This window comes from Eurytemora carolleeae, unplaced genomic scaffold (genome assembly GCF_000591075.1).
Source record: "Eurytemora carolleeae unplaced genomic scaffold, Eaff_2.0 scaffold11, whole genome shotgun sequence".
Lineage (NCBI taxonomy): Eukaryota > Metazoa > Arthropoda > Copepoda > Calanoida > Temoridae > Eurytemora > Eurytemora carolleeae.
In genome coordinates this window covers 200531-219369 of record NW_019396030.1, presented here as the reverse complement: position 1 = coordinate 219369, position 18839 = coordinate 200531, and the positions used below count along the sequence as shown (strand labels likewise).

At 37.0% G+C, this 18839-nt stretch overlaps 1 protein-coding gene across 1 annotated transcript in view; it reads left to right on the top strand.

Moving 5' to 3' along the window:
• Positions 1–15765, top strand: part of LOC111695760 (fat-like cadherin-related tumor suppressor homolog) — a 42666-nt gene extending 26901 nt beyond the window's left edge. Inside the window, exons 6-12 of the mRNA XM_023465191.1 lie at positions 2622–6073; positions 6265–6692; positions 9361–9487; positions 10805–11018; positions 11646–11803; positions 11889–13922; positions 14146–15765. Of these exons, the coding sequence (XP_023320959.1) occupies positions 2622–6073; positions 6265–6692; positions 9361–9487; positions 10805–11018; positions 11646–11803; positions 11889–13922; positions 14146–15542 (7810 nt within the window). The 3' untranslated portion in view covers positions 15543–15765. The remainder of the gene's footprint in view (positions 1–2621; positions 6074–6264; positions 6693–9360; positions 9488–10804; positions 11019–11645; positions 11804–11888; positions 13923–14145) is intronic.
• Positions 15766–18839: the final 3074 nt, after the last annotated feature.

Here is an 18839-nt window from a genome sequence, read left to right as displayed (position 1 = left end):
ACCAATTGAATCAACTTGTACTGCAGCATTTGAAGGTAAATACTAAATACTAAATACATAGCAGTGTAATAACTGTTTCCACTGCAATATCCCTTTTCCTCCATACTTCTCCAAATAATTGTTCAAAAGCAGAGCTGCTCGTATTCATTACTACATACTAGACTCGTTCATTCATTATATATCTGTCTCTAGCTAGTATATCTGTTCTCTAGCTAGTATTATATCTGTTCTCTAGCTAGTATATCTGTTCTCTAGCTAGTATATCTGTTCTCCAGCTAGTATATCTGTTCTCAATCAAGAATATCTGTTCTCCAGCTAGTATATCTGTTCTCCAGGTAGTATCTGTTTCCTAGCTAATAAATCTGTTCTCGAGCTAGTATATCTGTTCTCCAGGTAGTATATCTATTTCCTAGCTAATAAANGTGAAGAATAAGGCTCAATGTTGGGTCTTATTCTCATCAAAACCCGGAATGCACCAATTCCAACTATGAAAATCCGCCAACTACAACATTAAACCGGTTTAATGAACTAAACTCTGTTAAAAATTAGATGCAACTTAAATCCGAAAGCCCGAGCCGTAAATAAGGCTCAACGACAGCTTAGACCCGAGTCGTATTTTATTGAATTTTTTAAATCGCCGGCTCTGAAATAATTTCAGAGGAATGTGTAGCATAGAAAGAGTAGGGGGATAAGAAAGCGTCAACTGTTTTTGTACAAAAGATTGTTTCGTCTTGAAATTTTACAATTGATACAATGTGACTGGAACCTTTTCTGTGTTCAATTAAAATATTTCAAAATTTCTAATCCCCATGTATTTGCAACCTGATGGTTTTAACCTTTGAAATTTAAAACTTGACCTATTTGATCTAACAGAATTCAAAGTTTAAAATATCAAATGTCTACGACATCGGGTTGCAAAGATATAAAGATTAGAAAATCAGAGGGTGTGGCAAAAACTCAGTTCCTTTATATTTTGAATTCGAATATTACACGGTAAATAGTCCTCTTGGGTTTTGTATCACCACTAGCTAGAGAATATTTGGTTTGCTATGTTTGTATCTGCTTATTATACATACATGCAATACAAGTAATGAGTTTATATCTCCACCTCAAACTAGTTCTACATATATATTCAACTTTCAAATATGCATAAACCTCATTATACTGTACAGCAATATATCTTCTGCACTTTCTCTAGATATGTTGTTATTGCTGTACAGCAATATTTCTAATGCATTTTCTCTATATATGTTCCTTATTGCTGTACAGCAATCATTTTAGTGCATTTACTCTATATATGTTGTTTATTGTTGTACAGCTATCTTTCTTCTGCACTTTCTCTAGAGATGTTGTTATTGCTGTACAGCAATATTTCTAATGCATTTTCTCTATATATGTTGCTTATTGCTGTACAGCAATCTTTTTAGTGCATTTTCTCTATAAATGTTGTTTATTGCTGTACAGCAATCTTTCTCCTGTATTTTCTCTATATATGTGGTTTATTGCAGTACAGCAATCTTTCTTCTGCACTTTCTCTAGAGATTTTGTTATTGCTGTACAGCAATATTTCTAATGCATTTTCTCTATATATGTTGCTTATTGCTGTACAGCAATCATTCTAGTGCATTTTCTCTATATATGTTGTTTATTGCAGTACAGCAATCTTTCTTCTGCACTTTCTCTACAGATGTTGTTATTGCTGTACAGCAATATTTCTAGTGCATTTTCTCTAGATATGTTGTTTATTGCTGTACAGAAATCTTTCTTCTGCATTTTCTCTAGATATGTTGTTTTTGCTGTACAGCAATATTTCTAATGCATTTTCTCTGTATATGTTGCTTATTGCAGTACAGCAATCTTTCTAGTGCATTTTCTCTATATATGTTGTTTATTGCTGTACAGCAATCTTTCTAATGCACTTTCTCTAGAGATGTTGTTATTGTTGTACAGCAATATTTCTAATGCATTTTCACTACATGTATAATACATTGCTGTACAGCAAAATTTCATGTTAACTTTAATATGTACGTTACATTGCTGTACAGCAATATTAATGAGTACTTTATCTAAATAAACATTACATTACATTACACTGCACTGTGCAGCAATATTTTAAGTGTTGTTGTTTCATTGTTCGGATTAAAATAAATGGATGATTTTTTCCCTAAAACAGTATTTTTTATCCCGGATATAAATACTGGTGACGCTATTATGGTACAAAGTCGTACTGCTAACCATTTATCAAATGAGCTACTAAAATTTTCGAATCTTAGAATCATTTATTGAATTTACAAATAAAGATCTTAGCAAACTATTAAATGAAGATTTATTTCAAATCTTATTTTTAAGTTTTTATTTCTTAATTCTGACATTTGTTGGTATATGCTGGGTTAGCAAGGTTTGAACAAGATTAGAATTGCTAATATTAAGATTGTATTTAATAAATTCTCAACTAGTTTCTGCTCCTGGAGCAAGAATGTTGAAATCTGATAAATGAGATTTCAAGATTCTACTTTCTTCTCCTGTATAAAATATCTATTGGATATAAACGATGGATTCTTAATTCTGTTTGAACAGATCTGATATCTGAGATTTGATTGATTAACCTCTCTGTTTTTCAGGATTGCACATGTGGTTGTCGATGTGACTGTGATGGACTTGAACGACAATCCTCCAATGTTTGTAAACAAACCGTACTACGCCGTGATATCCCGGGAATCTGAGAGGGATACTCAGGTTATCCAAGTCATGGCTGTTGATCTTGACAAGGGCTCCAACGGTGACATTTACTACCAGCTGGTGCGGGGGAACGGAGATTTATTTAGAGTCGGCAGAAAATCTGGACGTATAACACTTAAACGAACCTTGAATAGTCCCCGAGAGGATTATATTCTAACTATCGCTGCATATGACGGTGGGAGTCCTCCCTACTCCTCAGAAACCCAAGTTCTTGTTAAAATTGTGGAAAAATCCGTCCCAACTTTTAGTGAACAGAGTTACAAAACCAGTGTACCGGAAAACGCAGAAACCTTTTCTCCGATCCTAACTACATCTGCAGTGAGTCCGACTAAAGGAGAGCTCATCTATACCCTGGAAACTGGAAACGAACTTGAAATATTCTCCGTGGACCATAGTGCCGGAGTATTGTTTGTAACTGAAGGGTTGGATTACGAGACTAGGCAACAGCATCAGCTCACACTCAGGGCAACAGATACAATATCCTCAGGGTATTCTGAATCTATAATATTCATCTCTGTCGAGGACGTGAATGATTGTTCCCCGAGGTTCCTTAATGATAGTTACTTTGTCTCCGTGTCTGAGGCTCAACCTCATGGATCCAGGATAATTCAAGTTCAAGCCGAGGATCTTGATTCAGGGGTGAACCAAGAGATACAGTACAGTCTTATGTCAGGACCAAACCAGTTCTCCGATCTCTTTTCAATAAACCCCAATACAGGAGAAATATTCCTGCTCCGGAACCTTGACTATGAAAGAGAAAAGTCTCATCATCTGAAAGTGTTAGCTACTGACAAGGGAACCCCACCAAGAACAGGAGATACAACAATTCAGGTATATGTAGAGGATAGTAATGACAACCCACCAGGGTTCGAGGAAGCGGAGTATCAGTTCTATCTCTCCAACGAGGCCAATAGAGGACAGTTTGTTGGGAAGGTTCGGGCCGTGGATCCAGACTTTAGTGATAATACCAAACTTCTATATTCTATAATCGGAGGAAATGAACATCAAATATTCTCTATAGAGGAGGAGACTGGAATGATAAGTTTGGTTAATCTGCACAACTTTGATAAAGTTCCAACTTATTCATTAAACATCACTGTATCAGACGGAGTTTACGCCACTACAACTAAAGTTAAAATTAATCTGTACTCTGGCAATAGACACAACCCTGTATTTGATAAATCTGTCGTGGAAGTAAAGTTCAATGAAAATTCTCCGGAGAAATCTAAGATAGTGAGAGTATTCGCTACAGACCTGGACGGAGATACGTTAAAGTATACAATTATCTCAGATGAAGCAAATAAACTGTTTGGATTGAATCCTGACACCGGAGAACTGATAAACCTAAAGATACTAGACCGCGAGGAGAAGGATAACTATGATATCCCTGTGATGGTGTCTGATATGAAGGGAAGGAATGGGTTCAGCAGGGTCAAAATAACAATAACAGATGAAAACGATAATATGCCTGTTTTCCCCCTGTCTGACTATAAAGTAAATATCCCGGCTAACCTGACCGCAGGTTCACAGCTTCTCCAGGTTACTGCAGAGGACAGGGATATAGGAAGAAACGCTCATCTCAAGTATTCCATCTACGATACAAGATCTTCCGGTGTAGATGATATTTTAAAGATCAATAAAGAAAATGGTCAGATATTTCTAAAGAAAGGAGCGAAGGAACTGGAGAACGAAGTTTATCAATTCTTTGTACGAGCTGAAGACGGAGGGAAGGAAACCCTGCACTCAGATATCCCTGTAGAAGTTTATATTATGAGTCCTGTAGACCATCCTCCCAGGATTGAAAAACGAGATTCTATATATTTGGTAGACGAGGGGAGTCCCGTAGGGAGGACCATTACCCAGCTCTCAGCAGTGTCTGCTCCAGATAGTCAGATACAATATAAAATTGCGTCAACTCAATATTCGGGTCCAGACGCTCTCTTCCAAGTAGACAATTCTGGCAGAGTAATTATTTCCAATTTATTGGACCGGGAGACTGCGGCTGTCCACAAGGTTGTAATACTAGCGGAAACAGATTCTAGCCCAACACTGAATGCCTACACCACCCTGACTATTCAGCTCCTGGATAATAATGATAACAGTCCTGAATTTATCTCATCAATGTATGAAGTGACGGTTTCTGAATCTGTTTCTCCGCATACTTCTATCCTGCAGGTGCACGCTACTGATCTAGACTTCTCAAACAATGGCGAGGTAACATACAGCTTTGCCGAGGAATCAAAACATTTAGCTCCATTGTTCAACATTGATCCACATAACGGTTGGATAACTACACAGGGAAACCTAGACTACGAGCAGACAGAATCCTACATCATAACCATCGAAGCAAAAGATAATGGAAAAGAGAGTAGAACTACGGAAACCAAGGTTTATGTAAATATTCTGGATACTAATGATAATCCTCCAGAGTTCAGCCAGAGGCAGTATTCTGCTGCGGTTAATGAAGGAGCATTGCCAGGAACTATTATTTTTCAGCTCCAGGTCCGGGACGTAGACAAGGATGCAAAGAGTCAGGTTACATTTTCCATAACCAACGGGGATACTCGGGGCAGGTTTCAGATTAAGCAGAACGGAGAGGTTTATGTTGCCCGTAGTTTGGATAGAGAGGAGACGGCAGAGTATCGATTAGAAGTAACTGCAACAGACGGATTGTTCGTAACAAGCTGCAGGGTTTCAATAGAAATATTGGACGATAACGACTCCTCGCCAACCTGCACACTATATAATTACAGACAAGAAGTCTCCGAAGGGATTCTTCCAGGGACGAATATACTAAGAGTATCTGCTGAGGATCAAGACGAAGGACAAAATGCAAGACAAGTATTTTCTTTATTGGGAGAAACCAAGGAATTGTTCAGCATAGATGCTGATACCGGTTTATTGACTACGTCCTTACTCCTCGATAGAGAAAAGACAGGACACCACTTACTAACAGTTAGAGTTGAGGATGCAGGGAACCCGGAATGGTTTTGTGAAAGTAAGATTGAGCTCACACTTACAGATACCAATGATAATCGTCCTAAATGGGACACGAATGAGTTCTCGGTCAGTATCCCTGAGGATGCAAATATCGGTCAGATTCTCACCAAGGTTCACGCTACGGACTCTGATCTAGGGGAGAACAGGATTATCACATACTCCTTCTTGGACTCTGCTGAGGGACAGTTCGAGATAGAATCCAGGAACGGTGTGATCACCCTCGCCAAGGGATTGGACAGGGAGACGGTGGATCTGTATAATCTCACAGTGAGAGCAATGGACTCTGGTAGACCCAGACTAACTGCAATCACTAATCTCCTAGTTCGTATCCTTGGTAAGTAAAAATGTCTATTTTATTTATCTAAATATGAGTCTTAAATGTTTTCTTGACATATCTAAAATATAAAATAGATGCAAAATTGCTAATAAAGTTTTGAACGTGTTAAAATGCAGTACCACATGTCATACAACTGTCAATTTTATTTTATTTTTTATCGACTTCGTTTTAATTTATTTTATTTCTAGATGTGAACGACAATCCACCCGAGTTTGCGAGTAAATATTACTTTGCTACTGTCACTGAAGGAGTTCTCAAGGGGACAGATGTAGTTCGATTGCTAGCTAGCTCCAGGGATACCGGAGTTAATGCTGAGATAAGATATTCTATCTCCGGTGGAAACCAGCACAACAAGTTTACTATTGACCCTTTCTCCGGCCTGGTCTCTGTTGCTGGTGAAATAGATTATGAGAGAGCTCGCGAATATTTCCTAACTATTATGGCGGAGGACGGAGGAACCCCTCCTCTCAACAACCATGCCACCGTTAATATCACTGTACTCGACGCTAACGATAATCTTCCCATCTTCACTTTGGCTTCCTACTCTGCCAGTATTAATGAGAAGTCTCCTGTAGGACGGAGAATAATCTCACTAACTGCTACTGATTTAGACAAGGTTAGTTTCACACTATTAGGTTTATTAATGTGGTTTATACAATACAATTGTTTACTGGTTCCACTAATCATCCATAACAGGCAATAAATTAAACCTTTCTTAGTTTAAACATTTCTCAATTTTATTGTTGAATGAATCGGCATTTTATTGGATATGGTGAACCATGGGTGTGGGTGGTTCCGGAGAGAGGTTCGATGTAAACCGTTCCACCCCTAACCAATCCGTGCAATCAGATTATACTCAGAACCATCCAAACAATGGAACTGTTAATTTATTTTATTGTCTCCGCCCAGGTTTTTGAAGATTCTATATTGGGGAGGGCGTTTTATCTTAAAAATATATTTTATTCATTTCTACTATACTAGACTTTTAGGGCGCTTCGCGCCCATCTTCTATTTAAATTTTAAAACAAAGGAGAAAAAATCCCGCCCCCCCCCTCTCCCTCGAAGTTTATTCTTAAATTGATAAGAAATGAAAGTGTGAAGCGTGTAATTACCATTTTAAAGTATTTAATTCAATTAATTTATTCTAAGACTAGTGCACTTACATAGTCTTAATTCCCACCTAACCCTGCACTTTGGACTCCACAGTCTCAAAGCAATGTTTCGAAATTATTAATTAAAATTTTCAACTTTCCTTTTTCAAAAAATTCCACAAGATCAAAAATATTCTTCATCAAAATTTTCTTTAAAAGTTTTTGCTTGTTGTATTTGTCTTCACTGATATATTTGGTTATTTATTTAGTTCAGTTTTTTTGTTTGTTTGCATCTAGATTGGTAGTTTCTTTATTGATAATCCTGTTTATTTGTGTTTGTTGATATTTATATTTGTGTTAGATCTATTGTTAAACTTGTTGTATGGATACCATTTCTAGTCCAGTGTTTAGTTTTCAATTCCTGGGTTGTGAACAGAATATTTAGCGAAAGAATGTTTCAATCTGAACTATCTTTGACAGGCGAGGAATTAAGGATCGTATATATATTTATAAGGATGAATATGTCGACAGGTTTGATAAGGGTATACAAGATGAATATATAAATATTCATGTTTACAGCGTCCATCAACATACTTTTATTTTATATCCGGCCTCCAGGTTTACAGGATTCATCTAGACATCGTCCAGGTTTATAAATCTTAGTTTCCAGAATTCATATGAGGCATCATTGTTCCAGTTTTATGAAACCTTAGTTCCCAGGATTCATGAAGATATAATTCCTCCAGGTTTCTGAAACCTTAGTTCTCAGGATTCATGAACATATAATTTCTCCAGGCTGCTGAAACCTTATTTTCCAGGATTCATATAGACATATCTTATACAGGTTAATGAAACCTTAGTTCCCAAGATTCATGTGTAGACATATCCACTTCAGGTTTCTGAAACCTTAGTTTCCAGGATTCATATAGACATCTTCTACAGGTTAATGAAACCTTAGTTTCCAGTATTCATGTAGACATATCTTTTTCAGGTTAATGAATCCTCAGTTTCCAGTATTCATGTAGACATATCTTCTACAGGTTAATGAAACTTTAATTTTCAGGATTCATGAAGACATAACTTCTCCAGGTTTATGAAACCTTAGTTTCCGGGATTCATGTTAACAAAGTGGTCCAGGTTTTTGAAATCTCAGTTTCCAGGATTCATGCTGACATAATTTCTCAAGGTTTTTGTTAGTTTCCGGGATTCATGTAGACAAAGTGGTCCAGGTTTATAAAACCTTAGTTCCCAGGATTCATATTGACATGATTTCTCAAGGTTTATGGTAGTTTCCGGGATTCATGTAGACAAAGTGGTCCAGGTTTATAAAACCTTAGTTTCCAGGATTCATGTAGACATAATTTCTCAAAGTTTATGGTAGTTTCCAGGATTCATGATAACATAGTTTCTCTAAGTTAACAAAGTTTCTCTAAGATTATGAAACCTTAAATTTCTTGGATTTATGTAGATAAAACTTCACCAGTTTGTTTAATACAACTTTAGCTTCCAGGATTAGTGTTAGAAATGCTTTCTCTGGGTTTGTAAAATCATAGTTTCTATAAGTGATGTAGAAATATTTCTCTAGGTGTACGAAACTCCTCAAAGTTCTACATAATTTATCTAAGGCTTCTGGATTAACAAAAACAATTAATAGTTAATATATTGGTCATGATATTTGTTCTCCGAGGTCTATAAAACATCTAGCTTAAGTTTCAATGTTTTCTTAAGATTTTTCAGCTAAGTTCTTGAAAATGTTTCGGGTTTATTGTTCCCCAAGTAGTTTCGGTTCTTTCATACATTTAAGTTTTGTTTGTTTTTACTCCGCAGGAGTATGTGAAGAGAGGGGAAAACTTTCACGTGTAAACTATTTTCATTCTTGAAAACATTTTTCAAAGTATCTTTTATGTTGGGGGGAATTTCAGACCGGCGGAGACAGAAAAATTGTATTTGCTAGCGAGTGTGTGTTTTTAAAGGAGGGGGGGGGGGGCTAATTATGTCTTCTCTTAAGTTAAAAATCTGAACGATTTCTCTATTAGGGATTATATAAAATTTAGCTTTTTCTCTTTCTGTTTATATTCACGATCAATATTTGAAGATGTAAACAATCCTGAGGGTTATTCAATACCTCGCTTCGACTGCTTATTCATCCCAGCCATAAACAAACTTTAATAATTCATTATATTTATATTCCAGGGAATGAACGGAAAGATAGTATATGAGCTGGTACACGGAGACAGGTTGGGACAGTTCAGGATAGATCCAAACACTGGAGAACTATTTCTGAACCAGTCCGTGGACAGAGAGATGGTTTCCAGCTATGGTAGGTTCTTTTGATATATATATAAAAAAATTAAAGACAGAAATAGATATTTTATAACACCGATCTTTAGTCTTTCTCATTATGACTGACCAGCGCGCTACTNAAAGGACATATAACCCTCTACTCCCTCCTAAAGGACATATAACCCTCTACTCCCTCCTAAAGGACATAAAACCCACTACTCCCTCCTAAAGGACATATAACCGTTACTCCCTCCCTAATTACCTATAATCCTCTACTCCCTCCCTAATTACCTATAATCCTCTACTCCCTCCCTACACCCTCTTCTCCCTCCCCATAGCCTCTACTCCCTCCCCGTATACTCTGGTTCCTCCCCAAGGACCTATTTTGTTGTTATAACAGTTTCCGCATTATATTCCCGAACTGTAATAAAAGAGCCAGAGAAAATTGAGAACGGTCTGGGATCTAAAAAAATATTTTTATATTCTTGATTATTTAGTATCAAGTCTTTCTTTTGTTAACTTGTTTGGCGGTTTTTATTCATCAAATTTTAAGTTTTTAGTTTTTTTATTTTGAAAATGAGAAAGTATACCCAGTCTCCTTTGTTTTATTCATTCAATTTGATGCATCCCAAACTTTTTTAGTTTATGCATTACATCCGTCCCAAGCTATTTAAGATAATGTGTTCAATGCATCATGGCTAATATCTTAGGGACACTAATGTTCTCATTTATTTAGGTCTGCGGGTTTCAGCAAAACTAATTTCAATTTTATTATTTAGTTGGGTTATTTTCTTTCTTTTGAACAGAGACCATACAAATAATATATTCAATTTTCAATTTTATTCTTCTTACGACTATATTTTTCTAACTGAGATAACCTCCACACTATTCTCTTGTTCTTCTTGTATAATATCAAACATGGAAGATACAGAGCTAGACAATAAGATGAAACCGAACCCGGAGCCAGGATTTCCTGTCGTCAATCCTATTCATCTCTCCCTGGTTTCTTTCCATTTGTTTTAGAAATGAAATATATTTCTAAACCTAGTTAAGGATGGGTCGGAGGAATAGCATAGTTTAATTCCTAGTTTAAATCTGGGAACTCTGGGCCTAGCAACAGAATCTTAAAGCGCATATTTGCCAAGTTTTGGTATTTACAGAAGAGTTTCAGAGCTTAAACTAAATTTGCTGATTACTCTGGCTAAACAACAGGAATACAAAAATATAAACAAATCTGTCCTTGTAAGTTTGTGTACTCAACTTGACAGAAACTATGATTTCTTTTTTTAAAAGTATGTATTATAATAGTTTATGAGTTGTATATGTTTATAATAAATCTAACCTATTATTTCAGTTCTTGAGGTTCAAGCTCGCGATCACGGAGATCCTGTCCTTACATCCTCCGTCCTGGTCAACGTGAAGATTGAGGACGCCAACGATAATCCTCCAGTTTTCCCTGAAGGGAACTATACTGTATATGTCCAGGAGGATAAACCCTACGGACACATCCTTCTAACCTTCTCCGTCACGGACGCAGATGAATCTCCGAACGGAGTACCATTTTCCTGGTTGGTATTTATGCTTATTCAGAATAAGATCAATTAAATTAAAATCAGTCTGTACACCAATTTTGTGTACATACTAGTGTAGTGGTGTTATTAAGAGGAGTACATATATTAGACAAATTCAGTGCAGTACACAACTCTTCGAAGATTTTATCTTTGTCAACATTATAAACAAATATCTAAATTCTAGAACACTTAATCCAAAAAATGAAATTTAGTTCAAAGGGAGTGTTTATGAATTTTGAACTGATTTCAATATAATGTTTCTGAAAAAAAATGTTTTACATAAACTATGTCTGGGCCACTTTTTTCAATGGTTGCTGTGGATAATTTAATTCAAATATACGTAATTTTCACAATCCAAATGTAAAGATAAAAAGTACCGATTATCGCAGTGTCATCTTTAAAATCTGAACACTCCCTTTAAAGTTAACCGGTAATGGTAGTTCCCCCGGGGTTTGACATTTGAACAATCAATCTGAAAAGGAATTGAAAGTTTCCCTTCTTTCATTCTAAACTCTAAACCCTGTCATATTCGTATATTCGTAAGAAGTTGAAAACTTGTATTTAACCTCGTTTTTACTGGAAAACTTGGGATTTGCAAAGTTGACCATATTTCAATTTATCCAGGGATATCCGGGCTGGGAACGAGGATGGTGGGTTTCGGATGGTTCAGGACGGATCTCTCAGAACGGCGAAGAAATTCAATCACAAGCTGCGAACCCAATATATTCTGCAGATCAGAGTTTTCGACAATGGAGCCCAACCTTTGTACTCAGACACATACGGTAGTTATAAAAAGATATTATGAATAACTTGAAAAATTATTAGAGTTTCGTTTAATAACTTTTCTATCAAACTTTTTTGTTTTAGTTACTGTGAATATCATCGAGGAGAGTCAATATCCACCCGTCCTCACCCCTCTAGAAGTTGAAGTTTTTTCCTTCCAGGACGAGTTTCCAGGATCTGTTATCGGAAAGGTTCACTCCTCTGACCAGGATCCGTATGATGTTCTGGGTTATGAAATTGTTCCTGCTTACAGTGTTCCAAACATGCATTACCATCTGAGGATGTTTGAGATAGATCGGCGAACTGGAACCTTGTTGGCTATTCAAGGTTTAGACGTGGGAGAATATAATCTTAACATCTCAGTTTCCGACGGAAAATTTGTTTCCTTCCAGAAGACCCGAGTTACCGTAAACCTGGTAACCGAAACTGTTCTACAGAACTCGGTTGTGATTAAGTTCTCTCAGGTTTCTCCGGAAGAGTTTATTCGGAGTTATAAAAAGAATTTTGTGGGTATTGTTAAAAATCTTTTCAATGTGAGATCAAAAGATGTTGAAGTACTAGGGCTTCAGCCAACCTTCACAGGAGAAAGGGGAACAAGGACCCTAGAGGGAAGAGAAAGAAGGGAAACTGAAGAAATAATTAAGAATCAATTGTCCCGTCAACCCAACCTGGAATTGCTCCTGGCTGTAAAGAGGGATAATTCAATACACTTCTCAAGGGACGAAGTAAAAAAATCTTTGAATTCAAAACTGCTCTCCGTGTCTGCTCAAGTAGGATTGAAGATACTGGAGATCAGAGAGGAGCTGTGCGAGGAGACTTCCTGCGTGAACGGAAAATGTCGGGATTTAATTACAATGTCCGAATCTCAGGTTGTAACAGTCGCGACGGACGTGAGTTCTCTTGTTTTTCCACAGTTTGAATACCGAACCATCTGCGAGTGCAAAGTTGGTTTTTCTGGAGAGCACTGTGATAAGATTGCAAACGAATGCCACCGTGAGCCCTGTCCGTCCTTCAAGGTTTGTGTCCCTGATCAAACTCCTGAGGGTTACTCCTGCCTATGTCCGACTGGCTTTACCGGTACAGCCTGTACTGTAAATATTTCTACCTGTGCACACAGTAAGTGCACGGTTGTAAATCCAATACAGTTCTCAGGACGAAGCTATGCTCAGTATACTCTTAAAAGAACCGTGGAACGTCACCTTAGTGTTAGTATTGGATTCAAGACTCTATTCAGCGTAGCAACACTGATGTACGCTCAGGGATTAGTTGATTACAGTATCCTAGAGATATCCGATGGCAAGCTTCAGTATAGGTTTAATTTTGGCAGCGGAGAAGGACTGGTCAGGTTGAATGAAAAGATAGTAAATGATGGAGAATGGCACGAGGTCAAATTAGAGAGACATGGAAACAGTGCAGAGCTTGCTGTTGATGGGAAGTGGAGAGTTCATGGAGCAGCTCCGGGTTTAAATGATGTTTTAAACCTGGACCAAAGTGAAGTTTTCTTCGGAGCAGATACATCTGTACTAGACTCATCCAAGGAGGGCAGAGCTGTTACTAGAGGGTTTGTTGGATGTATGGATGATATCAAGCTAGACCATGAACCTGTCCCTCTCCACGTCAGTGGGGACAGTCCTGTAGCAAAACTGAAAAGATTCATGAATATCGAGTTTAAATGTGAGGCACTACTTCCTCCTGGAGTCTGCGGTAGTCATCCTTGCAAACACGGAGGAACCTGTCTGGAGCTTGACACTCCGTCAGGGTTCGCTTGCACCTGTCCGTCCAGGTTTTCCGGAGCAACCTGTGAGTACGACCTGGACCCGTGCTCCTCCAACCCCTGTCTCCATGGTGCCAAATGTGTAAATTTAAAGAATGACTATCACTGTGAATGTCCGACGAAGCTGAGTGGGAAGAGATGTCATTACGGGAAGTACTGCAACCCCAACCCCTGTGAGAATAAGGGTGTATGTGAGGAGGGACAGAACGGATCTATCTGTAAATGTCGAGGTTTCACCGGAGAATTCTGTACTATTGATGTTAACGAATGTCAGCATCAGAATCCTTGTCATAATGGTGGAACTTGTGTAAATTCTCCTGGAGGTTTCCATTGCATCTGTACAGGTACAAACTATTATTTTTTCTATAGTAAAATACGTTCATTGAGAGCGGTTTAAATCATACCTTTACTAAAACTGAAAACAATGTGTGTTTTCTTTCTTAATAAAAGTTTAATTCTAACAGATAATTCAATCAACATAATTCTGAAAATATCTAAAATTGAATATTGAATTCTTGAAATATGAATTCTACTTCAGTTAACATAAATCATAAACATATATTTTAGGAAATAGTACGGGTGTTTACTGCAGTGAATCCGCCCATGTATCATTGGTTCCTAGAACTTATGCACTCACCCTAGAGGAGGTTGTTGGAATTATTCTCAGTCTTTTCATCATAGTCGTTATAGTCGCTCTCTTCGTGGGATGTGGTCGACTCCGGTCTAAGCGTGACAGTAGGACGAGGAATAATACCATGAATATGATTCAGAATGATATAAACCGAGATACAAAGAAGAAAGGACGGAACGGAGTTCAAAAGATGAATAATTATGAACTTACTGCTAGAGAGCAGGATATACCATTACTCCCACAGAGACCCGTTTCTATTTCTCCGTCTGTAAGTGAAACCCCATTCAATTATATGGATACAGTGCGGAGTTATGGATCCGCTGCAGATGAGCTTGAAACTCTACCTAGACTTCCGAATGATTACTTTCAGAATATTCAGAAACCCATCGCTACTGTTGCTCCATCAATGATTGCAGATCGTGACATGAACCTCAAAGACAACTACTTTTTGAGGAAAAAGAGTCCTGGCCTAGATTCAACCCGTCCTAGCTCCTCCAGCAGTTATATGTTTAGAGCTAACAAACTTCGGGTGAATCTTCCACCAGACGGCGAGGAAACTTGTCAATCTGAGTTGTCAATGGAAGACGATTGCCAGAGATATCACTGGGATTGCTCCGACTGGGCAAACCAAGCTACTCTTCCAGCCTTGTCTGAGCTCCCTAACGGCGAGATCCTTGAAAACTGTAGTTGGTTGAGTGGTATTCAACGAAACAGTTCTCAAGGGATAAACCAAGCTGACAGACCATTCAACCCTGCCGAACCTGTTGATCCAACACGTGATATTGAAACACTGCCGGAGGATGATACAGAGACACCAGAGGATCCAGACGGAGTATCTCAGTATAATTCAGAGTGCGAGTCTCAGCTGGGAGCTGTTTATCCTGATGAAGACAGTCCTGTTCATGAGACAAATAAATCAATCGAGGAACTCATGATGATCAATGGAGTCAATTATGTTGATGACGATGAAGAAAGTGTGGAGATCCCGAACAGCTACGATTACAAGCTGCACCTAAACAATTACCTTCCAACCTATCACCTTGGGTCGGATCCTGATACAGACGAAGCAACTCCGATGCTAGGACGCCACCAGATGGGTCGTCTTTACCAGCAACGAAGCCCAGACTTGCAGAGATACGCAGTTCTCGGAGTTTCTCAGCTACCAATATCTCAAGCTAAGAACTCAGTTTTTCCAGTTCGTGGAGCTGTACTGTCTCCGACCAAGAGTGGCGAAGACGACGAGGACCAAGTTTGTGAAATTGAAGACGCTGGAGAAGAAAACGAGGCGAGTGCTTTCAGGAGACCTCCAAGTCCCAGAGTTACACAAGTTTAAAGTTAATTTAAAAGACTTTGCAACAAGTTTTATCAAGGTTTGGCGCATTTAACTAACCCACTATCACTTTGATGGCCAGAAGAGAAGACTTATATGTCCTTGTAACATGAGAATCAATGCAATCGCTTCAAAATTCAAGCAACCTTAATCGGTATCATACATTCAGCTGCTAAACTACATTATTTGTTAAATGTCATGGGTAACAATAAATTTATCGTATTTACTTGTTTTTATTCATTTGCAATATTGCGAGTAAATTTTTCGAATACAAAAAAAATCAAAATAGGTTAAGTACCCACCAAGAATGAGACATCATGACCTAAGATTTTAAATATATCAGTTTAAAGGTTAGATTTTGTCCACTAATATGAAAATAGTCGATTAAAGGAGCTATACAATTATTTTGCTAAAAAAGTGTAAAGCTGCGGGGAACCATGGTTGTTAAAAATGGTTCCTAACTATGTACAGCCGTTTCTGAAGTCTAGTTATTTGCAAGTAACCCTATAGGTTAAACCATAGATATCGTCTAAATCCTGTCACAATTCTGATGGTGTAATCTCAAGTTGGATTGGATGGTTTTAGTGATCAAGTGTGAACTTGCTAGGTTATCGTTCCTGAATAAAAACTCTGGTTAATCTTCTTAGCACGTCATTTATCTTTATTCGATTATTCCTGGTGTATGCCAACCTTGAGTATTTGGCATTTGGAAACCTTTCTCTGGGAATCACAATTAGCAGGAGAAGCAGAAAATCTCTGTTTGTCCTAATCTTCAATCCTAACTTTTTCTTTAATGTTAAGCAAATAAGTTCTTAGACCATAGTTAATTTTTTTCATAGAAGTTAGAATTTTCCATCCTGTATCATAGAACCTCACATCCTGTATCATAGGATCTCACATCCTGTATCATAGAACCTCACATCCTGTATCATAGGATCTCACATCCTGTATCATAGAACCTTCCATTCTGTATCATACAATCTTTCATCCGGTATCATAGAAACCTTCCATTCTGTATCATACAATCTTTAATCTTCTATCATAGAACGTTCCCTCCTGTATTATCGAAACATCCATCTTGTATCGTAGAACCTACCATACAGTATCATAGAACTTTCCATCCTTGATCATAGAAACCTCCATCCTGTATCCCACAATCTTCAATCTTGTATCATAGAAGCTTCCATCCTGTATCATTTATACTACCATCTTGTATCAAATAGCTTTCCATTCTGCATCATAAAACCTTCCATCCTGTATTATAGAACCTTCCATTTTGAATCATTAAACATTCCATCTTGTACAGGGTGTCCCAATAAACATGGGAATTCAGTGACGAATTCTATATCGTCTTTTTAAGTAATTCTTTGATTTAGTATAGTGATACCTACTGTAGAGTAAACTTGTCCGTCTTCACTGTTCATCTTGCGGAGACATTATAGACACATCTTTACAGTCTTTTACCCTTTTCATAAAATAAACTCTAGCAGACATAATAATATTAAGGCTTTTGAAATTAGGTATTACAATGCTAATTCATNATTATAGAAACCTCCATCATGTATAATAGAACCTTTCATCCTGTATCATTGAACCTTCGATCTTGTTTAATGAGAACAAGAAAACTGGGGAATAGGATGATGATACAAAGCAAATATGTTACTTGTAAATTATAGATTCACTTGTTAAGTTAAGTTTACGCTAAACAATTGCTGTGTTTCGTGTTAATTGGGCCATTAAAAGTCCTATCTTGAGTCTATAAGTCGTCTCCCTTTCCTTTTCTTGTATCAAAGATCAAGTTTTCCATTCTGTATTATAGATCCGTCCCTCTTGTATCATAGATCAAGTTTGCCATTCTGTATCATAGATCCGTCCCTCTTGTATCATAGATCAAGTCTGCAATTCTGTATCATAGATTTATCGCAAAGTAAATACAGTGGAAACCCGGAGGCAAAATTGCGTTTAAATTTGCTAGCACCGAGAATCTTAGATTTTACAGAGAATGAAGTTTAAACACAAAAATTAAATGGTTCTTGTGAGAAAACTTGAGCTAGTTAAGCTTTAAGACTTGAAGGCATTATTCAGATTTAGATTTTTATTTATGGGAATTTCAGGAAAAATTATTCTAGCTCAGTTTTCATCTTTATCTGATTTTACAAATCAGATTCAAATTTCTTGATAAAGTTTTATTTATAGATTATCTAAGACATTGCAACGTGACGTTTGGTTATCCTTCGATGAAGGATGCTAGCAACATTTCATGAGATTACCCATTTATCTATGTGGTAAAGTTATGAAAAAGAGCGCCTGGTATCGTAGAGAAAAGCTGTTCACCGTTAATTGTCTCGTCGGCTAGAATTTAGAAATAATATAACATTATGAACTTATACTGTATTAAAAACAACAAAATATATTCATATATTCACAATATTTTAGCAAAATGAGAAAATGTTGTGAAAGCCATGAGTTTTAAAGCTGCAATAATTAATTGCTTAAAAGAACTTGTGGAATTCTTTGTTCTGATAGCTCAATATTTGAAGTTTTGTTATGTCATATAAATAATTTCTCTTCCTTTACTTTAATTCCTTTAATAAATGTTTGATGAAGAAAATTTGATTTCACTAGCTATCTTTTTAAGTTTCCGAATTATTTTGGTTCTTCCCGTAGTAGATTTTATTTTGTGTTTTAAGAAGAAAGATCTTAACGGTCGAGAAAGTATTTTCAAGTAAATCTATGAATTGTCTGATGTCTCCTAGTCGTTCTTAAATCTATATTTATATTTTGTGGTTATCCATCAATTGGGCTCGCGGATAAATCCCTCTTTGGAAATGAGTCTTGTATTCTGAAAATTTAGTCTTTTTTGATGAACTTTCGCCACCTTTTCGCTAAAATTTCACATTTGTTTTGAAAAATTCGCTATTTTTAGCGTAGATTTTCGCATTATTTTATCGTGAAATTTTCGCACTATTTTTTCGCGTCGCATTTTTTCAAGATATTTTCGCATTTTCTTTTTCGCGAAAATGTCGCATTTTTTCGTGGAACAGATTGAAGCGAAATGTCGTATTTTTCGCGAACGAACGAAATGCGAAAATGAAGCGAAATTTTCGCGTTTCGCGAAAAGCCTTTTCGCTGGAAACCATAGATGTAACCTTATTGTAACTTTGAAATTAGGTATTTATAATGTCAAGTCTTAACAAACACGATCTTGAATTTGTCACTCAATTCTAAGATTAAATTAAGTTTTTTTCTAGGAACTTAGTATTTTCATGGCCTTTTTTAATGATTGCAGCCAAAAAATAA